At 45.4% G+C, this 23,299-nt stretch overlaps 1 protein-coding gene across 1 annotated transcript in view; it reads left to right on the top strand.

The window, feature by feature from the left end:
- SORCS3 (sortilin related VPS10 domain containing receptor 3) overlaps nt 1-23,299 on the top strand; it is a 461,180-nt gene that overhangs the window by 262,539 nt on the left and 175,342 nt on the right. Inside the window, exon 4 of the mRNA XM_034776996.1 lies at nt 7,781-7,939. Within this exon, the coding sequence (XP_034632887.1) occupies nt 7,781-7,939 (159 nt within the window). The remainder of the gene's footprint in view (nt 1-7,780; nt 7,940-23,299) is intronic.

The following is a 23,299-nucleotide window of genomic DNA, read 5'->3' as shown; positions in this document are numbered from 1 at the left end:
TTGACTTAAAGGGCTCTTAAAATTGATTTCTGTACTCCTCCCCGACGAGAGGATTAGCGCTGAAATCGACCTTGCTGGGTCAAATTTGGGGTAGTGTGGACGCAATTCGACGGTACTGGCCTCCGGGAGCTATCCCAGAGTGCTCCATTGTGACCACTCTGGACAGCACTCTCAACTCAGGCCTTGGCTACACTTGCTGCAAGTACTCCACCTCTCTGAGGGGAATAGCTTGCAGCGCTGCGAGCGAGCGTGTGCAGCGCTGTGAATTGCCAGTGTAGCCAAGGCCTCAGATGCACTGTCCAGGTAGTCAGGAAAAGCCCCGCGAACATCATTTGATCTTGGTTTTTTTTTAAACTGAGAAGCTGAAACAAAACTGCATTTTAAGCCAAAATTAAACAAAACTTTCAATTGGAATGGACATTTCCCCATTTTCACCTTAGATAAAACCGTTTTTTTTTTTCAAGCAGGAAAACTATCTGCATGAAAAATTCCAGCAACTCCAGAAAGAGCCAGGCTTGACTTTGAGCCTGAAGGTCTAGCAGGTAGAAAATCATCTTTTCACTAGTAAGATGAGCATATCTGATATGGAAATATCAGAGGCAATAAATAGGGTGCCATTTTTACAGTCATTTCTCAAGACAAACCTCGTTTTTAATCTCAAACCAGTGCAATGTACTGCTAATGATGACGTTACTGACATGATGCCAAGGAACGGAGCCCTTCTTTAGCTCAGCAGGTTTGGAAGGTTTGTTGAGTTTTTTTTTTTTTTTTTCAACAACACTTTATTTTGGGAAATAAAAGTGAGGCTGGAGATTCTGAAATAGACACAGTTCATGAAAAGCATATTACAAGTGATCAGGAAAATCGGAAGGCTGTAAATAAGAGTTTAGCACCATGTATTTATTTCTGGGAACAAAAGGCATGCATTTTGAGCGTGGCTTCTTTATTCATTTACTAGGATGCTTCCTGCTAATGTGGTGCTATTGCTGGAGATATTGCACCTGTAAAACTTCTCGGTGCCCATTTAAAGAGACGTGGTCTGGTAATTTACAATCAAAATGTATGTTTGGATGGGAAATAAAATAGAAGGGTTTCACGAAACCTGATATTAATAAAAATGCCTTTTATGGCAGGTTGTTTCAATTTCAGACAAAAGCCATTTTAATCAAAGATTCCACTGGGTGCAAAGCAGACTCATTGCCTTCTGTTGGGGAAGGAGAGCCAGGTGAGGAAGGGAGGATAAAGCTTTCAGTTCGAATGCTTTGCTGCGCAATTAGTGACACAGATAATACAGTTTAAGAGAGATACGGAGCTGGATTGATGTGCAGGGCAGGTGAAAGGGAGCCACAGTTTGGCACTTCCATGCGCTGAGGGTTCCATCCTGCACCATGGAAGGTGATGGCAGCCAAAGGGGACGCCGAATGCTAGGCATAGTGGAGTATTAGTGAAAGCCCCACTAATGCCGGGTGGCACTTTGTCCCCCTCTAGTGGGTAGCGCTTGTAAAGAAGTTTGAGTCTCCCACTGCAGCTAGGCTTTTAGCTCAAGTGTTAGGGGCTTGTGCTTTCAGACCCTCAGCTCTGTAGGTTCCAGTCCCGCCTAGGGGTATTGTTACATTAGCATCATCAGTGGCACTCAATATATTTCAGTGGCCCTGGTGACATGATGTGTCTGCTTCCCACTTCCAAGCCCACGCTGGCTCAGGAGGGAGATTCCCAGGCTCGCCCTTTTAAAAGGTGCAGCAGCTGTAGCTTCCCCCATTGCCCATGGAGGCATTTGGCCCTGCTACATCCTCCAGGCCAGGTGTGGAGTGCCCCCCTGCTTCCCACCCAAGCCAGCGGTTACTTTCAACAATATAGCCCCTGGGTTAGGTTTTTGTTGCCGACCTGAGGATTTAGCCCTACGACTCCCATTAACTTCTGTAGAAGTTGTGCGGCTAACTCTCCTGATGGGCTCTGAAAATCTCAGCCCAGGGGCATGAGCCCAACATTGCCCTTGGAAGGGATCCCGTGGGCCCGGATGAGACTCCCTATTCTCTGGTTCCTGCTCTGAAAGCCCCAGCCTTTCTCATCCGGTGTTTATGCAGAGATGCTCTGAACAGAATAATCACACCCACCCACAGCTCCAGCTTTGGCTGGCTTTATTCACGAGCTCTCCAGGCTTGTAAACAAGCACTGCCATCCAAAATGAACCAGGCAGTTAGGACTTGACTGTCTTCCAGATCTGTTGGAGTGTTACGTGGGTGAAATTCACACTGGGCCCAGGGCCAGCACAGGACCTTGTACAGTATCTGAAGCCTGGCTTAACCCCTGAATGGGACTCTTGAATTTCACCCAGATAGGATCATGCAGCTGATGGGGTTCACAAGAGAGGACACCCTCCATACCGGTAACTTCTGTGCTTATTGTACCTGCCTTCCTGCTGCAGCCCCAAGCTTCATTCAGGTTTCTGTTTAGACCAGGTCTTCGCCGTTCAGGCATAGATGAGCGTTGGAGCTGCAGCGTCGGGAGGAATGCCGTGTCGTAGCCGTCCTCGGCTCAAGTACGTTTTCAAGGACTTCCCCTTCGCAGTAATCAACTCCCCCCGTCCAGTCCCATTTCCAAACCACAGAAGGCACACAAATATATACTCCAGAATGCAGCAAGGTGAAATGTAATTTCCTCTTTAATAAAGGCTGCCATTTAATCTAGTATTATAGAAAATGATTAGATCTTAAAAACCTATAAATTACATTTGACAACTCGCTGGTGCTCCTCGGCGGTTCCTTCTAGCAATTATAAATGGCAACCCCAGGAACTGGCAGAAGCGCTCGTTTCTGGCTGGAGTTTGTTTATTGGCTCTTAATGAAAAGCGATTAATCTAAATCGCTAGTGGGGCGGATCCTTTGTCAGGGCCCCATAATGAGAAGTGGCAGTTTTGCCCTTTGACAAATGTGCTGCGATTTCCCGCTAACAAAAGTGTTTTTATTTGGTGGGGTTTTTTTTTTTCAGTGGAAAAATAGTAATAAAATAACCCCCAAATCACCCACTGGCTGTTTCCTCCTTATCAGCCCTCCGTCCCCAGATAAAGCACCACCAAACTGAACTGGCCCCAGCTGCAAAAACACAGAACGGCCTTTTATTTCCTACCGTTCTCACACTTCCTATTTCTTCCGAGTTGCTTTGTTTGCGGCCAGTGTTGCACGGAATGATGGATTATAATGACGATACCCTGGGTAGTAATATTGATACTTCTGTGCGATCCCCACCCCTTTTTGATAGAAAGGATGATCTCGTCTTTTGCAGGAGCAGGAGGGTGAAGGAGGGAAGAAAACGGCCCTTAGCAAGGCCAGCTGTCAGCAGTCTCTCTTGCAATTCTTATTTTCCTCCTCTTTTTCACTAAGGTTGCCAGTTAAGTTTCCACACTTGGGCGGCTTTGTTATTTGACACAACGGCCCCTGTTGCAAGACACGGGGTGCTCAGAGCATTGGTTTGTACCTCCTTCAATGTAAGCAAACTGTCTTTGCTCCGCTGCTGACTATTAAGTGCTGGCAATGTGCTTGGGGCTGTACAAATGAAGATGGTCTCTGACCCAAAGAGCTTGGAGTGGAGGAGGCTCTGGGTAGGCAGGGTGCACTGGGAAGCCCAGAAGAGGAGAAGAGTCTTTGGATGGTTTATGTGTATAGTTCACTTCTCGTGGGAGGAAGTGAGACTTCAGATGGGACGTGAATGTGGAGACAGTGGCGATTTGGGATCTCATCCAAACAAACTGAAGATAAGAGTCTTTGACATCAGTGGGCATTGGATTGGTGAAGCATTGTATAAGGAGGGCTTTTGGTTTGTGACCCAGTGGGGTAGTGGATATGATCTTGTCTCCCCTAGTACCTGTCCCAGTGACTGTACTTAGTACCTGTCCCAGTGACTGTACTTACCCATACTGAACATGTCTCCTTCAGCTTAAGTGGTAGGAGGCTATGTGTTTTGTATTGAAGGTCCAAGGTTTAAACCCCCCTGATGACTATAGAGCATCTGTGCTTAGGGAGACATGGTTTGTAATTTTGTGCTGGGCCATTTTGCACTCCAGACATTTTCCTTTTTCTAAGATGACGTGGTTTGCATGAAAACGCAGGAGCATTTGAGATTGTGCATGTTTTGAGACAGCATTTGATTTGTCTCCAGACAAAATCTCAAAACACTGGTGTTTTTGTGAGGAAGGAAGGAAGGAATGCGATCTTGTCACCTGGCAATGAGTGACAATGGTCTCATTTTTATTATCTTCGATGTGGCAGGGAGATGAAGGAGCTTGCTCAAGCCAGCACAGTGAGCCAGGGGTAGAGTTACCACTCCTGAGACACTCCACAATGGGGTAGGGAAAAGGGGGTGCAAGGAATACACAGGCCACAAATAATCCTTCAGTATGTTCCCAGCGTTCAGGTGCTACCTACGAACTGTCGGGAACGGAAAGTGTGGAACTAGGACTTGAGCCGAGGGTGAATGCACAGAATTCTTTTCCTTGTTCCTCCCACATTCTGTTTTCCTGATCCAAAGTCCATTGATATCAGGAGAAAGAGTCCCACTGATCTCCCTAGAACTTTGGGGTTTATGCTACGGCAAAGCCCGTCTTAATATCTCCATTGTGGCTTTGGCTATTCTGGTTATGCCATTATGATAATGCTGCTATATGTGCAGTCATGGCAAAGGCACATGCAAATCGAATGCAAAATTATACCGTTCTGCAGCCCTGGCCCCCGTGAATAGCCCCATTGACATCACTGTGACCGCACACATAAGTAACAGGATCAGGACCCCTGTGCATCCTGCTGCATGTCTACCATGTTGAAAAATCTGGTCCAGATAATATCTAGCTGCCCTGAACTTTCTATCTAGAGAGCTCAGGACAAGACTTTGCTAGTAAACTTTTAATATATGGCTTTGTTAGCTTGGTAACCTTTAGTGACATCATTGTGGAAAATCTCTTTATTCCCCAAGTATCCTGCCTTTAAATGTAAGGTCCACCTGGAGTATCTTGCTCTCTTACCATTCTGCAGATGCAAGCAAATGTTACTAATGCACACTACAAATGTCTTTCTTACACATGCAATACCCTTTGAATGCAAATAGGTATAGCTGGGAGCACAGAACTTCCCAGCTGAAGCTATACGTGATAGCGAAAGCTTTTTTTAAAATGGGAAATAAACACAAAGCCTTTCTTGTCCAGAGGAAATGAGGCATATGTTTTAATTTGATTAGAAAGGGGAAAAATCCAAGATTAAGAGTCTGACCTGTTCCTTTTCCTGGTTGGTGGCCTCACGTTCTTGAGCTTCCATTACCAATTTACTGATGTCTTCTGTTAGCCAGCTGTCCATGGTGGCAAGCAGATTACTGTACTAAGTACCCTTCTGTTGCCAGCAAAGTGCCAGTAGGTAAAGATTGCTTTATGATGTTGTGCAAGTAGAATATTCTTTTGTGGATACCAAAAGAGACGTGCCATGAACGGTCAACAGCATCTCAGGATAGTGGATTTCTGAGCTTGGTAAGGGACTTTTCTGCAGAGAACTTGTTTTCCCTTCAAGCTGGTTGATGATGGATAGTAGTTTTAAAAATTGCCTTTAAAATGGAAACTTTCAGATTAAAAACCATATGCTTATTTAAAAACAACCATCACCCTTCCACAGAAAAGTCCTTTCCTCTGTTAATCAGAATTGGTTAATTAAATCAGAATGAATTTAAAAAATAGTTTAATTCTAATCATTTTTCCCGATGGCCCCCTTTCTGCATCTCACTGAGCTCTGTGCCAGGGAAAGGCAGGCTATGCAATTACACTTCTGAGTTCGAGTCAGTTTCACTTCATGTTTCAGGTGGGATTTATTGCGTGTTTAAAATTAAAGGCCTGCTCAAAGTGCTATGCTTGATTGGGGCCTAATGCGGATTCTTGCCATTCTTTCTAATGGAACTTGTATGATTAAATGGTAGCTGGTTAGGTGTTCGTCTGTGCCCCTAAATAGTCTTGTATTGTTTAACTTGGGAAAGCTTTCTAGAGCAATGTTTATATGGAGACACTATACAGACCAAGTATCAGGAGGTAGCCGTGTTAGTCTGTATCCACAAAAACAACAAGGAGTCCGGTGGCACCTTAAAGACTAACAGATTTATTTGGGCATAAGCTTTTGTGGGTAAAAAAAAACCACTTCTTCAGATGCATGGAGTGAAAATTACAGATGCTTATATAGTGACCGGTGACAGTGACCACTATATAATGCCTGCATCTGTATTTTTCACTCCATTCATCTGAAGAAGTGGGGTTTTTACCCACAAAAGCTTATGCCCAAATAAATCTGTTAGTCTTTAAGGTGCCACCAGACTCCTTGTTGTTTTTATACAGAACAAAATTGTATTGAATCTCAGGTCTGCAGCTAAGAGGTGGATCCTAAATTTTATTTCCAATGGAAAAGCAAGTAGTGTTCGTTTGAATCAGCTACTGTATCAATAACCTGCTGTGTTTAGCATATCTGTAGTTTAAGTCCCCACTGTTTGTTTTATTTCATTGTATTGACATTTGCTGTAATGTGATTTGTTTTTCTCAAGATGTTAATAAGATGGCAAGCTGAGTTAAGGTTTTCCAATGAGTTTTCTTGGTAACTTTGACATAGGGAATGGTAAAAGATAATATAAAAGAAAGACATTTTATGATACTGGTCTTACTTTCTAATTAAAATCAGAGGCATGAATTATCTCTGTACTTGCAAAAATTGAACAATTTCATTTTCCTGCACTGGGGAAAAATGGTTCCGTTAAATGTTATGTGACCAATCACTGTAGTATGGATGGTAAGTATGACGCACGCACAAACTGGTGCCTAAATTCCGACCGCACGGCTGACACGGACAGCCAGGCTGGGAAATCTCCCCTTTCCAATGGCATAAAACTTCCACTTCTAGCTCAGCAAGGTAGCAAGATATGGGACCTTAAATCCAAATGCTGCCCATCTTGGATCTTGAGACTGTACATTTGAAGAGAAAATTTGACATTTGGGGAGAAAGTGGGGGACACTTCTCTGGCAAGTTGGAAACAAATAAACCTGGTGGCTGTTTGAAGTGACTCAGAGGTTTGGGGTATTGGAAGTAGTCCTGCTCGAGATGGATTAGTGGGCAAAGAGCAGGTGAGGGAGTGAGTCCACGATAAACTTCAAAACTGTTATAGACTATATATGTCCCATGGTTCTGTGATTTATTCTGTTTTCTCTATATACCTGGTGTGTGTGTGTGTGTGTGTGTGTGTGTGTGTGTGTGTGTGTGTGTGTGTGTGTGTGTGAAATATAGTGTGATGTGGTATAATGGCCTTGTCAGCTGGAGTTTGAAATGACCAGAGTCATCCTAGGTGATGAAGTTATAAGTAAGCTATACAGATCATCTCCAGTGAGTGCCGGGGAATCTTTTATAGCCCATCTCAGCGTTAGATATTCTGTATATGCCATATATGTTACATTAACTACAGCTGGTCAAAACATTTTCATTGGGGGAAAAAAAATTCAACCAACATTGGCTTTTGGATCAAAACAAAAATGTTCATTTTGGTCAAAATTTTCCATTTTTTTTTTTTTTTGAACAAAAACCCTAGGGAATCTTGATGAGCTGTTTGCAGGCTAAGGCTGATATTGAAATGCTGAGCAGTTACTGATTTCATCTTATTTAAGGCAGTGCTGGCAGTTCATTCTTATATAAATATGTTTCAGGTGACATGGATTCTGACTTTCCCATTAACCCTGTTCTGTTTCCTTCTCCCTCTCTCTCAATTGTCCTTTTAGATAATGCTCCTGGGCGACCCGGAGATTGAGAGCAGCATATTGATTAGCTCTGACGAAGGGGCCACGTATCAAAAGTACCGGCTGAACTTTTACATCCAGAGCCTGTTGTTCCACCCCAAGCAGGAGGACTGGATTCTGGCATACAGTCTCGATCAAAAGGTGACCAACTCATTTCAGATTCAAGTGATTATTTCCCAGAGTCCGGTGACAGAGACATTGTCAAGAAGAACAACCACATATTTAGAAAGTGACTGTAGCGGGGCAGTCACCCCGCTCTGGCCCTGAAGGGGTTAAAACAGCCCTGGGAAAGGGCTGCCCCGGGGAGCCAATAGGCTAGACTGATTGGGGAAGCAGCCACAACTGAGGCCACGCCCCAATCAGGCCACAGCTGGCCCTATAAAAGGGCTGTGAGCTAGGCGAAGGAAAAGTCTCTCTCTTGCTCTGGAGAGAGAAGGACCTGGCTGCCTGGGAGCTCAGGGAACGGAGCAGTTGTAGGGAAAGGCAAGAGGAGCTGGGGAGCTCCAGCCTGGTAAATCCGCAGGCTGCAGGCCTTGCTAAAGGCCAAAGCAGGTACTGGGGTTGCAGAGGTGCAGCCCAGGGTTAGGCAGAGGCAGCTGGTCCGACCCCCTTGCCAATGATGAGTGGCCTTTTATGGACTGCAGTTTGCCCCAATGAGCGGGGGCTAGATGATGATTGGCAGTAGCCACTGAGGCAAGGTGGGTGAGAGGGTTGGGGGCTCCCCTGGGAGGGGAGACCCACACTGTGGGTTACTGCTGGGGGCAGAACCCAGAGGAAAAGGAGCACCGGGGTCTGGGAGGGACGCGGGGGCCCTAAGGCAGGCGAGGCACCGGACTGCCAAGGGTGCTCCGGGCTGGACAAGAGCTAACTCCCCGGATAACCAGCAGGAGGCGCCGCACCGGTGAGTCTTCGCTATGCTACAGTGACTATGTGGCACCATTAAACTCAGCAGACCTGCTTTCTGGGTTGATTCGGAGACAGATCTGCTGACTTCAGTGACATTGTTCAGTTTTTGCTGCGTTAGCCTTTCAGAGCCAAAAGAAAGGCAGCAAAGTTGGATTCTGTTCCTCCTCGGGCATCCTCAACTGAATCGCTTGCTAAATTCCAGCCAGTTACTCCTATGCAAACCCAGCAAAGGCAGTAGTGTTGCTCTGTTCTTATTGAGAACATAATTTGGCATGTGGAAGCTTTATGAATGGTGCCGATAAGAGAGATGGAAGGAATCCTAGAGCCAGATTTGATATGATGGGCTAAAGATCTAGCCACTTATTTAGGGGCCTAAACCGTTCCTGAGCTCTCCTGAAAATCTGGCACTTGGAGCCCAAATTGCGTTTGCAAGGGCTGGTTTTTTTTGGGGGGTGGGGGGGAGGGGGATTCTTTCTGTTAGGAAACCAAACACATTTGATCTGGCAATCACTCAGATGCAATACACTTAAAACCCCATTATGCCGTTCTTACAGTCAGTGTTCAGCGTGGAACTACAATGAAAACAAAACCTTTACCTTTGCTACCGTCAATGTCTAACGATAGATTGTTGAAATGGAAAGAACTTTCAAGATCCACTTTATTTTCCCCTCCTTATGGCGTTTAATTTTTACCATTCACTCATCTGCTGTGCAGTTCACTATGCTGGTTTGTTTCAGTTCCTGGGTTCCTGTGTTATGGGGCAATACTACCTAGCTACTGGGCCCAAGCTATTCGGCAGCACTTCTTTTCAAATACCGGTGCGTCAGCTCTTTCTAGTCTCTTCCTCCCCGTCAGCTTGCCCTGGGAGCTATTTAGTATACCCGGTAATAAGTCACATACGTACCACAGCAGCACCTTCAAACAGTAACTAGAACATAACCTTTATATCCCCCTGTTAGCAGAATGCTATGGCAGTTGCCAGGTGTAGGTTGTTACTCCTCTGACTGGCCTGAGTGACATTTACAGGCTCAAAGCCATTGTAAATAGACTTCTTTCATCGTACCAGGGGGTTATTGTGTGGTAGACTTAGCCAAATGTCAAATATCTCGTGAGCTCAGATGTTCAACGTAACCAGAAACGTCGAAGTTGGATTGAAAGACCAATAGACTCGTTTGATGTCGCTGAATGGTTTGATGCCGCTTTTAAGCTGGAGGTAAAGGTTTTTAAACGACGCTTCTTTTTCACACAGACACAGCCCGTTAAGAAAGAAACAGCTGATGAGGTACGGGGGATGGGATAAACTGAATTTAATGTGTCAGGCGTGTGTCTTCAAGGAGACTCGACTATGACACCAGGGAAACATTTGCTTCTTGGTTCACACAGGGGCCCCCTTTGTGCTGCACCAGCAGGGTAAAGGGGCTCAAAGTAGGTGAAAAAGGCCCCCTAGAATATGCTCTGGGCATGGGGCTTTTCCAGCTGATGTAGAACTGACATACGGGCATCTCGGCTCTCACCGCCTCCCTTAAGTGGTGTGGTCAGAGTGTACAGCTCCACAGTTTTCTCTGCTTCCCACGGCCCCACCGGGAACCACTGGAAGCTGAATGTGGGTTAGAGCATTCCTGAGGTTGCTCTAATTTACCCCAGGGGCTGAGCAGATCTCTGCACAGCCCCAGAATACAAGTAGCGTAAAGCTGACTAAATGCCACTCCCCCCCCCATCCCCGACCTCCCAGCTTGCCCCAAATTCAGGAGAGGCGTAACTGAGAATCAGGCTCTGTGTATACGCAAGATATACGGCGCATACTGCTCCACTTGGGGGCATTTTGCTTAGTGTAACGCATTAGGAATGATAGCACTGAGCACCGAGGGCTTTTCTTAATCAGAAAGCGGATCTTTGGAGGAGGCACTGTTCCCCGGTGCTCTTTCTTGTTGACAACTTGGCATAAACGAGCCTGGTGATGGAGAGTTGTCAAATCGACTAAGCCTTGTACGGGCATCTCGCCAAGGAGTCTGCTAATGGCCAGAACTGAATTTTCAGCTACCACGTGCGCAATTTTCACCTCTTTATATGTAAAGATTGACTTGCACAGAACAATATATATATACAGTTGGAGGTTTGAAATGCAAGAGTCATCTGGGCAGTTGATGGTTGTGTAGTTGGAATCAGGTTAAAGATTGAGGGCCAGGTAAACCAGGGGAGCTATGCCAGTTTACACCTGCTGAAGAGCTGACCCAGCAAACATGCACTACCTTTCTTTAAGGAAAAATGAAAGTGGATCCAATTAGACTAGGCAAACTTCATAAGCCAGATTCTCCCAAGTTGGCACAGGGACATGTGCATTACTCCTCCTTGAGCCAGTTTGGTCCCCTGCATCCTAGGCCATGGTTGACTCAGGTTGGTATTGCTGCATAAGAATTTTCTTCTGGGGAAAGGTAGCTTTAAATTGCCGTCAGGACACCAGGGGAGCCTGGCTGGCAGATTCTGCTCAGTGCATTCCCCATCAGGCCTGGCCCTTCCTTCTTCCTGGCCAGCAATGCCTGAAATTTTGGCCAGGGTTGCCTCTTATGGGCTCCACCGTGGATGGGAGGTTGCGCTTGCTGTCTGCTGCCTCCACCTCTCTGCAGCAGATTTTCTGCTGCGAATCTCTGTGGGCCTGATCCAACTCCGCTTACAGTCAGTGGAAAGACCCTGATGGAATGCATTGGCCCTAAAACGGCAGAAGCTGCCATAGACTTGGGGCGGAATCCGATCCCTTGGATGTGAACTTCCTCTAATTTCTGCATGCAGTGCGGGCTGTGGGAATGGGATCATGCATTTGGTTGAGACTAATGATTTTGGTTCTGTGAATTTGGTCCAGGCCCATCTTTAGTGAAAATACAGTTATATAATCCAAGAGAGGAGTTAACCACCCAGGGAGAAACCCAGATCACTTTTCATGGAATGTACAGCACACACTGTATATGAAATAGACGTATGGCAATCTTAAAAACAAAGGGCATTTGCAGATGGTCCCATTGTTATGATATTTAAAGGGAATTTCTCAAGTTACTGAAAATCAGAGATTTGATTATCCTAACATATATTACTATCCGCTGGGGAAATTTTTCCCCGATTATTTGAGAGAAATAGTTAAGATGTCTTTATTTCTTAACGCGTATATTCCAGTAACTATGAAATCTACCACATCTTGGTTTTAAAAACATTTAAAAAGAGCCCCAAATTGGGTAGCGATAGGGAAAAATAACATCAAGTGCTCCAGTGCTCTCCCTGGCATCAGTGCAGCAGCAGCAAACAGTCAGATCGTACTCTGAGGGTATGTCTATACTGCAAGTAGACGCCTGTGGCTGACTTGGGCTCGAGGATCTTGGGCTAAGAGGTTGTTTAACTGTGGTGTAGATGTTCAGACCCAGCTGCAGCCCAAGTTGTGGGACCCTCCCATCCTGCAGGGTCCTAGAGCTCCAGCCCTTGCCCATATGTCTATACTGCAATGAAACAACCTCTTAGCCCTGGTCTACACTAGGGGGAGGCTTGATCTAAGTTACGCAGCTTCAGCTATGTGAATACCGTAGCTGAAGTCGACGTACTTAGACCTACTCACCGCGGTGTCTTCACTAGGGTGAGTCGACTGCTGCTGCTCCCCCATCGACTCTGCCTGCGCCTCTCGTCGAGCTGGAGTACAGGAGTCGACGGGAGAGCGCTCGGGGATTGATTTAGTGTGTCTAGACTAGACACGATAAATCAATCCCCGCTGGATCGATCGCTGCCCATCGATCTGGGGAGTAGTGAAGACATACCCTTAGCCTGAGACTGAATCGTCTGGCATGGGCCAGCTGCGGGTGTCTAACTGCAGTGTAGACACCTGTGTCCAGTGCTGATATCATTGACGATACAAGTGGACAGGCACTGACGGGATACTATGGGGATGCACGCTATGGAAAACCCCAAGATAGAAGGAACCTCCTCCGTCCCAACAAATAAAACAACAACAAAAATCTGAGGCTCATTCCAACAAAGTTGGGAAAGCTTCCCACTAAATCTTCCAAAGAATGAAAGGAAATTGGCGTTCAGCTGTTGACTGCAACAGAAATAGGACTGGGCCCCAAATCAGGTGGCAAGGAATCTGGACTTCTTTAGGGCCAAATTTTGCCACACCTTTGTGTGGAGGTGCTGGGGGCAAGGAGCCTCCCGCCCACGAGGAAAGGTTGGAAGAACAGGGCACTTTTAGGCTAGAGAAGAGAAGGCTGGGGGAGGGACATATTAACAGTTTTCAAATGTGTACAAAGTTGTTATAAAGAGGATAGTAATCAATTGTTCTCTGTGTCCACTGAGGATAGGAGAAGAAGGAATTGGCTTAGTTTGGAGCAAGGGAGATTTAGGTTGGGTATTGGGAACAACTTTCTAATGCTCAGGATAGGGACGCTCTGGAACAGGTTACTTTAGGGAGCTGTGGAATCCCCATTTTTAAGAACAGGTTAGTCTAACCCCAGCCAGAGAGAGTCTAGATTTACTGGGTCCTACCTCGGCGCAGGTGAATGGACTAAATGACCTCTCAAAATCCCTTCCAGCCCTACGTTTCTGTGATTCTAAGTGCAAATCCCATGCAATAATCAGGAACAATCACAGTGCCTGGACTCAGTCCCTGCCTCTTCCTTACACCCCCATGGTGTAAATTGCATCGAGAGAGCCAGGGAGGAGGTGGGACGATGGCTAACCAGGCCCACTGCACTAGCCCGGTTTGTGGCCCAGGCATGCATTGGGGAGTAGCCAAATGAGGGTGCAGGTTGCAAACACCTCCGGTGTGCGAGGAAAGAGAGGTGGTTTGTGCCTTCCCCAAGGCCTCCATCTGGGTGCTGCAGGATCAGTCTGATAGCAGCCTTCAACTACCTGAAGGGGGGTTCCATAGAGGATGGAGCTCGGCTGTTCTCAGTGGTGGCTGATGACAGAACAAGGAGCAATGGTCTGAAGTTGCAGTGGGGAAGGTCTAGGTTGGATATTAGGAAACACTATTTCACTAGGAGGGTGGTGAAGCACTGGAATGGGTTCCCTAGGGAGGTGGTGGAATCTCCTTCCTTAGAGGTTTTTAAGGCCCGGCTTGACAAAGCCCTGGCTGGGATGATTTAGTTGGTGTTAGTCCTGCTTTGAGCAGGGGGTTGGACTAGATGACCTCCTGAGGTCTCTTCCAATCCCAATGTTCTATGATTGTATGATTCTATGGTCACAAACCAGTTTATCAGGTTCAAATATGCAACCTGATCCTGGGTGAGCTTGGTCTATATTGAACATCTGGTCTTTGTGCTGGTTGCTCATCTCTTACAGTTATCCAGGGACCCTTTGCTTTAAAGGCACGAGGGCTGGTGGACTGGTGAGCTTGTTGTTAACATGCATCCTCTGCTGTGAATATTCATCTGTAGCTAATAAAACAAGGAAGCCACGGATAAGAAGTCGGTGGTCTGTTGCACATACAGGGGGGCAGGGGAACCTACACTCTCAGTTTGAGTCCTTAATCCTCAACCCTCTCTCTAGGCTGTCAAAGCGTGTTTGACCTTTGCAGGTTTATTTGCAATGACTGCGTATCAATGGCAGATTAAAGATGCATTAGATGGTCATTGGAAAACAAACCCAATACATGCAATCCGACTCCCAGCAGCAGGAGCTGCAAAGGGGAGATTTAATCCAACTGCTTAGAACTGGGCACATGTAAATGAGTCTGCAAATTCCATTTCAACTGTGATTTTTTTTAAACCCCATTCAGATTAATATTTTATTTTATTAATTTTCTTTCGGCTTAGCATAAGAACAAGCTGCTGGACACTGGCTCTGAGAATCTTTGACTATTAGCGGTAAATATGCCCAATGGCCTGTGATGGGATGTTAGATGGGGTGGGATCTGAGTTACTACAGAGAATTCTTTCCAGGGTGTCTGGCTGGTGAGTCTTGCCCACATGCTCAGGGTTTAGCTGATGGCCATATTTGGGGTCAGAAGGAATTTTCCCCCAGGGCAGATTGGCAGAGGCCCTGGGGGGTTTTCGCTTTCGTCTGCAGTGTGGGACATGGGTCACTTGCTGAAGGATTCTGTGCACCTTGAAGTCTTTAAATCATCATTTGAGGACTTCAGTAACTCGGACATAGGTTAGGGGTTTGTTACATGAGTGGGTGGGTGAGATTCTTTGGCCTGCGTTGTGCAGGAGGTCGGACTAAACGATCATAATGGTCCCTTCTGACCTTAAAGTCTATGATTCTATAACCCTGAAAATGAGTCAGTGACAAATCCAAAAATGTAGTACAATCATCTAAGCCCTCTACCAAGCAGAAGTTTCAATCCAATATTAACACCCCCTTAGGACAGTCTGTATCTCAGTCCCCCTCCAAGGACCAGATGAAACAACAGGCATCGTGACCCAGGTCTTCAAAAGGATTTGATTTCAATGGGATTTAAACATGTGTTGATAAATTGTATATGCAGTTGCCTGACTACTCTTTGGTTTGTTATGAAAGAAACCTAATAACCAATGTCAGTCAGCTTTATTGCTAAAAGGCAATAATAATATAGTTCAGGAAAAAGGTTCAATACGATAAAGTTTGCGGACGATACCAAGCTGGGAGGGGTTGCCAGTGCTTTGGAGGATAGGATTAAAATTCAAAATGATCTGGACAAACTGGAGAAATGGTCTGAAGTAAATAGGATGAAATTCAATAAGGACAAATAAAAAGTACTCCACTTAAGAAGGAACAATCAGCTACATACATACAAAATGGGAAATGACTGCCTAGGAAGGAGTACTGAGGAAAGGATCTGGGGGTCATAGTGGATCACAAGCTAAATATGAGTCAACAGTGTAACATGGTTGCAAAAAAAAGCAAATATCATTCTGGGATGTATTAGCAGGAGTGTTGTAAGCAAGACATGAGAAGTAATTCTTCCACTCTACTCTGTGCTGATTAGGCCTCAACTGGAGTATTGTGTCCAGTTCTGGGTGCCACATTTCAGGAAAGATGTGGACAAATTGGAGAAACTCCAGAGAAGAGCAACAAAAATGATTAAAGGTCTAGAAAACTTGACCTCTGAGGGAAGATTGAAAAAATTGGGTTTGTTTAGTCTGGAGAAGAGAAGACTGAGAGGGGACATGATAACAGTTTTCAAGTACATAAAAGGTTGTTACAAGGAGGAGGGAGAAAAATTGTTCTTCTTAACCTCTGAGGATAGGACAAGAAGCAATGGGCTTAAATTGCAGCAAGGGCGGTTTAGGTTGGACATTATGAAAAAGTTCTGTCAGGGTGGGTAAGCACTGGAATAAATTGCCCAGGGAGGTTGTGGAATCTCCATCATTGGAGATTTTTAAGAGCAGGTTGGACAAACACCTGTCAGGAATGGTCTAGATAATACTTAGTCCTGCCTTGAGTGCAGGGGAGTGGACTAGATGACCTCTCAAGGACCCTTCCAGTTCTATGATACCAGTCTCCGGGAAGCCATCTTGTGCAGCATTGTTACGTTCACCGTACGCAGAATGTGTGTTCCCAAAGTCACACCTCTAAAACCATCTTCTTGCATCCTATCTGTTCACCAGGTACTGTGCATGCCAGTTGAAACTAGATTCAACCAGTCCACTTTCTGTCTTATCTGGTACCATGGTGTGCTTCTCATCTTTGGTCTGAACGCATGCAGTCCAGGTACCAAGGGGCGTGTCGGGCCTAGGCTTGTACCAGAGTAGAACATTCAGATATCTTGTCCTTTTCCTTTGGAACATTCCAGTATTAGTCTGTGAGAGAAACTCCCTACCTGCTGCTATGGTAAAGCAGTCATATGTCCTGATCTCGACAGATTTCCTAACGACTTAAGCCAAAGCTTACTTCAGCTATTTGACATGGGTGGACACAATTGTCGGGAGAGTATAGTATATTCAGTTAACATAACTTCCCAATACTTATATTAATACTATGGCTAGCATATATGTATTGGCTAACACATAGGGGGAAGGGATAGCTCAGTGGTTTGAACATTGGCCTGCTAAACCCAGGGTTGTGAGTTGAATTCTTGAAGGGGCCATTTAGGGATCTGGGGCAAAAATCTGTCAGGGATGGTACTTGGTCCTGCTGTGAAGGCAGGGGACTGGACTCGATGACCTTTCAAGGTCCCTTCCAATTCTATGAGATAGGTATATCTCCACATCTAAATACATCTGAGGAACTGGGCCAATGGCCCCAGTGGTCTGTGGGCTATATTATCCCTTCTAGCCCAGAGTAAGGGGCAGTGTACAGAGGCTCCAACCCACAAGGAGCCCAGGGAAGTAACTGTGTCCTTAAGAAGGCATGGTTCCTTTCCACCCACCCTCCTCCCACCGCTTGCTCCCAAGGCATTGCAGTTTGCCACTGGCCCCTCCTTATAGCCAATTGCTACCCTCTGCCACACTGGTTCAGCTGTGCTGACTAATGCAGTCCGTGGGGCTGAGTCAAGGCACCTACCGTTACTATTTAGTGTTTATTAACTCTGTGTTCTATTGTAGCACCGAGGTCCCCAGGGTACAAGCGCAAACACAGACTAGAAAAACAGTCCGGCACCAAAGAACGTACAGTCTAAGAGTACATAGACACTGCAGCTGGAGGGGTAACGTCCAGCGTGGGGGGACGTACGCGCGCTAGCTTGGATTGAGCAGAGCGCTGAAAATGGCAGTGTCGCTGCGGCAGAACGGGCTAGCCAATTGAGTACTAGCTTAGCCTACGCTGCTGTGGTTACACTGCTGTTTTTAGCTTGCTAACTGGATCAAAGTTCCGCATGCTGGAAAATACACCCCCAGGTCCAGTGTAGGCAGACCCTATGTATGTCCCCTGTGTGAAGAGGGGGAAGCACTGAGCTTGCAGCCCCAATCTCTCCCCATGGCCCTGTAAGGAAGCAGGGAGAGACACTTAAAATATTTCAAATCATAATGGTTAGAAAAAGAAACTGTAAACATAGGAGGTCCTCACATACCCCAGTGATGAGCCTGACAGGAAAAGCTGGAAGGAGAAGCAGATGATAAATAGATAGTTAGAATGGTTCAATAACAGCCCATCTCAAATTCACCTGCTACCACATTATTAATGTGAGAGAATTCTATAAATAAAGAGCTCTGTAATCAAGGGCTGCTGCTTCCACAGGCCTTAATCTTCATCATGGAGCAAAACAACAAAGTGGGTATCTTCATATCCTCACGTACGAGCAGCTCAATTAGATGATCAAGCTAATACACTACCGTGTCATCAAGATGCACCTGGCAGTCAGTATCAAACTCCGTTAGGAGTTCTCCGTAACCTCAGAGCAGTAGGGACCTACGATCCACAAGTCTAATGCAGCACATGTCAGGATCTTGGCTCCTGACCGGGCTGAATTCATTTAAAAGGACAGCGGTACAGTGCGATACTTTTAATAAGCTACACACAAAGTCACCTGAGTGTGAACAAGACCCCCCCCCCAGCCCCTTACGTCAGCAGTGCAGCCCTGGGGGTGTTCAGGAGACAGACAGAAGGCTGCCCTGTGGGGCAAAGTAGCAGTTGAAGTCAAACTCATTTCATGATAATTAGTTGTGCGTGTTGTTTAGTTAATGAAAAAGATAAGAAGCTCTCTCTGCCGCTGCCTGGATCCCAACAGTGGAATCATTGATTGTATGGTGGGGTGAGCGAACTCATGGGGAAACAAGTGTTCATTCTTTTGTCATTCATCTCGATAATGTTGGAGTCCCGTGGGAAGTAGTGTGTGGAGAGATGGTATGCACCTGGGCTCGTTTTAATCATAGTTCGTGGACATCCACAGGGCCATTGTACTCTTGCTTCCTGACCTTACAGATAAATAGTCTAGTCTTGCCTAGGTCAAGGTTTATACTATGCCCATCACCCATAGCATCTGAGCAGCATCCAGAGAAGACAAATAAACCACATCCTCTGCACTCTTCTCACCCTTCCCATTTCAAGGATGGCAGTAGAATCCATTGTCAGTAGTACCTTCCTCGTGAACGATTACTGGAGCCACTTAGAAGTTGGGTCAATGGAAGTGGTTGGTGTTTTGTTCCCTCCGGAGAAGGAAATACTGGTGCAAGTCAGTGTAGTTCCGCTTACTTCCACAGAGCTAAGTCAGTTTATTCCAGCTGAAGATCTGGCCCCTCAATTTTATTTTAAATCCTTGGCTATCAGTTGTCTCCAGAACTCTGGCATCAGAAGGGACGGAGCACACGCTTCTTTTGATGGTGACCACTTTCATTCAGACAAAGAGCCATGCGGGGTCAGATTGAGTCAGTCCTCATTGGGCTGGCCTATCAGGCCTGCTCTGGTGCCCCCATTATATTTTGCAGTGTCAGTCTGTGAACTTTCATTTTAAACACTTGACGGCCAATATTTTTAGATGTGGGTTATCACAGTGGGTACCTAGAATTAGGCACTTCAAACCATATAAAAATGGCCTAATTTTAAAGGTGCTACATGCCCATTGCTTCCCTGGAAGTTGACCATCTCCTCCTCTCTCTCTGCGCCTGTTTTTGTGGCTTTCCCCTATGTTGCTACACAGTATACCTTGTGTCTAAATTTAGGGCCCAGTCCAACTCCCATTGATGTCAATAGGAAGGCATAGTTAAGTTAAAGGCATCTTAAAAGGGAAAGTTAATGAGTCTATCAGAAACTTAAGAGTGCAGTCCTATCTCAGATTATCCAGGGGGGTCTTCACAAAATGTGGGCAGTGACAGATGGTTTGTATTTAAACAGGATCATCACAGCTAGATGCTTGTGTTTGGAGAACACCTGGATAGGTAGGGAAGTGGATTAGAATCATGTCATCTGTAAAGTTCTGCAGGCCTCTAAGAAGTCTGGCAGATGAAGAAAATGGTATGGAAGAGTGTGTCGGGTAAGGGGAGAAAACACATCTCGCTGCTAGAGTTTCTACGTTTATGTATGAGGGAGAAAAAGTAGGTATTAGCTGTCAAGGGGGAAAATGGAGGAGATGTATTGACTTTCAGCCTCCTTAATCAATCCTGTAGTCCCCATCCTGTCTAGAGTAAAATAACATATGCACATTTCACTGCTAAGAGGAATAGTAAGAACTGCTCGAGGTTTCAATGACTACACCTCGAGACCCCAGCCAGGAGCAGGGCCCCATTGTTCTAGATGCTGTACCTAGTAAGAAGTAGCCCTGGCCCCAGAGAGCTTACAGTCAAAACGGACAAAAAGTAGCATCATCCCCGCAGTACAAATGAGGTGTGGAAGCACAGAGACATTAAGTGATCTACCCCAGGCTGCAGGGGAAAGCTGTGTTAAATCCAGGAATTGATCCCAGATAGGAGTTGAATTCCTCTGCCTTAACTGCGAGACTATCCTTCCTCTCTATGCGTTGTACTCTTCTGAGAACATCGTGTTCTGTGACAACAATGTGTGTCCTTGGCTGCACATGCTACTTGCCACCAGCTCTTCCGGGGCTTAGCCCACGGAGTTAATAAAACAGACAAACCAAACTGTTAGCTGTGTAAGAAGAAACCCCAGGGAACCAGAATGTTTAAAGGCAACTTACCGAAGCCTCTTCTTCAATACAGTAATCAAGTGAGGATTTGAAATCACCTAACTTCATTTACAAATCATGAATATCTATCAGGCCCTTTAAATGAAAGGACGAGTAAAACATATATAGTGTTTGTTCAATTCATTAAAAAGGAGACAATTTATCAAGAGTCCCCCCCCCTTTAAACTAAAGCCATATGCAAATATAGGGAAATCAAGACCCTACATTTCTTTTGTGGCATGATGAATATTTTTATAATCCTAATTAGCACCAGTCATTTACTCTAGCAATTTTCCCCAATCTAGCCAATTTGAAATTAAAATAGATGCCTTGATTACAAAACTCATTAGGAAAGAAGCACCCTTCTCACTAACCAGTTCATTTAGAATGCACAATCTGAATGAAGTGTGAGGCACTTGTGTTGTCAATTGCCATAAGTGAAGTGAGTCTTAATTGTTAGCATTGTGGAGTATTTGTCTTGCCGCATGTTTCATTGCAGTTTAATATATCATTCATTATGTGTAACAAAAGCAACTTTTAAATAGTTTAATTAAGCGGAGTTGGTGCACTGGTAATTTTTATCAAGTCGAATGTCACAATTGTTTGCATTTGAAGCACTGATGGATATTAATGTTGGGACGAAGAACGATGACTCTGCATTTATCTTTCTGATTACGGTTAGGGTGGCAGTTCAAATAGGAGATGAGAAATTAAATTACACAACACTGACTCAACTGTAGAAGTGCCCTGATGCATTTTGCCCTGGCAAATAGCGAGGTTCAGGCTGGGTGATAGTTCGTGATTGAAAACTGAAGTAGCTGACTGTGAAACTTGAATGAGATAGAAGATACTTTCTTTCCTACTGCTTATTTATTTATTATGTAGCACCTTGATCAGCAGGTTTTTGTTTTGTAAAGGGCAACGTAGAGGTTTATCCAATGTAACTCATTTAAGACTTAACCACCCTCAGCCACTAACAGTTAATTAGTTAGTTAAACATGTTCCATGAAGTTCTTTTCCACCAGTGGTTGGAGTGGAGATACCAGTTTATCCATGGACTGGAATAAATGATTCCCAGTGGCTGGTTTATTTGGTGCCCAGATGTGATGGTGATGGGCATATTACAAGTACGATAGAAAGCAACAGAAGGAGGGAAGGGATGAGCTCCAGGAGGGTTCCCAGATGTCTGGAGCTGTGGAAAACAGATCATTTGGGCGCTGGTCCTAATGTGATCAGCGCAACACAGACGGCGCAAAAGGCCCCAGGTTGCTGTCAGAGTGCCCTGGAGAGATAGCCATCCCCGACTCTAATGAACAGCTCAACCGCTGTGTGTGAATAAATATCACCGGGGTTAAATGTCTCATCCCGGTGGTGTTTTCCAGCAACCGTAATGGTCTGTTTGTTCCTTGCTTTCTTGTAAGCAGGATTCTGCTGAGTTAGAAGAACGTTTATAATCCCCAACACAATTCATCCCCTAAGCAGATGGGTCAGTTTCCAAGCTGCTTCTGGGTTACAAAATGAATCCCAAATGTCTGCTGCCCCCTCTTGTTTTATTTTCTTTTTCATTGTCCGGCTCATTGGATTCCAAGCTCTGTACTAAGTCTTGCTTGGTCTGATGGCACCATTGACCGTGTCCTCTGAAACCCGCCGTGCAATGTTACACACACGGTCACCTTCACCGCAGTGAGGAAGAGCACAGTTCAGCTGCTGACTCCGCTCTGTGGTGCCCATCGATGCTGACCGCTCGGCGTTTCAGAGGCTTTTGCCCTTGCTGCTGGCATTCAACGGACTTGACTCGGTGTTAGGGTTTAGAAATCTGCTGATTAATCATCACTGGCCCAAATGGAACAAAGAACAGGATTAATCCTGCAAATTTACCAGCCACTGCAGGGCCGGGGCAGGAGAAAGGGAGAGTGTTACAGTAAATGTGTAACTAAAAATCATATTCATTGTCATAGAAACTTGTCATCAAATTGCCCTGCCTATACAATACAATATTCACTATCGGTGGGGTAATCCTGCTCTTGATTCAGCTAACCAGTTAAACACAGGCTTAATTTTAAGCCCAAGTTTAAGTGCTCTGCTGAATCAGGGCATTATACGGATCCAGTCCTGTGCTTCAGGGTGCAAAGTGATCAATACGGACAAGAACAACAGAAAAGAACCTCCCCTCCTATCCTCTTCCTCCTCTCTCCACTCACGGTATTGCACTGCCAGGCCCTGCTCCTGCAAACACGTTACTCACATGTATAATGGGAGAAAAGCATGTGCAGAACGGTTTTCAGGATTGGGGCTTTAGAGAGTTCCACAGGAGGCTTTTTTGATTCTTTCTCTGAAGCATCAGGCTTTAGGCACAGCCAGCGGGAAGACGTACCCCCTGACATCTGAAAGCTATAACCAAGGACATACAGGACTAGAGGGAGGCCCCATTTAATTCAATTGGTCCAAGAGAGCTTTTTGGAGAGATGCAGCTGAGAAATTGACTTGTGCTTTGCTAAAACATAGGGCCAGGTTTTCAAAAGGGCTTAGCCGCCAGCATCATTCAGATGGGGGCTGCTGGGGGCTGAGCTCTTGTGAAGATCTGCCCCATCGGGACAACCTTTCCTGAATAATAACGGCTGGTGTTCATTAACATTTGCAGCTCACTTTGTAAATCTAAAACCCTACTGTATAGGACCACTGCACGTTTATTCTGCATATGGCAGCAGGCCCGTTCTATACAGCAATGCCTTAATCCCATCAAAGATGATTGAATAGAAGACCGGTGGCTTTGATGCAGGCATTTCTGGAAGGTAGACCGTCACCTGAAAGAGATTAATGAGAAAAGAGATCACGCACACACACTCACATTAAACCACAAGAAGCCAAGCAGTTTCCTAGCTATATTAATCAAACACCTTAAAACAATTAAAATGCTAGCAGGGATGACTTGCACACCTGGAACACACTTGAGCACCCAAGATCCAATAAAGCAGAAATATTTCTTAAGAGAATGCATTTTCCAGGGGTCAGATGAAGCCTATTCAGCAATACAAATGGCAAAGATCTTTAAATATATGCAGTTTCCATATAACCATTTCTAT

Source organism: Trachemys scripta, chromosome 7 (genome assembly GCF_013100865.1).
Source record: "Trachemys scripta elegans isolate TJP31775 chromosome 7, CAS_Tse_1.0, whole genome shotgun sequence".
Taxonomy (NCBI): Eukaryota; Metazoa; Chordata; order Testudines; family Emydidae; genus Trachemys; species Trachemys scripta.
This window is presented reverse-complemented; position numbering and strand designations above follow the sequence as displayed.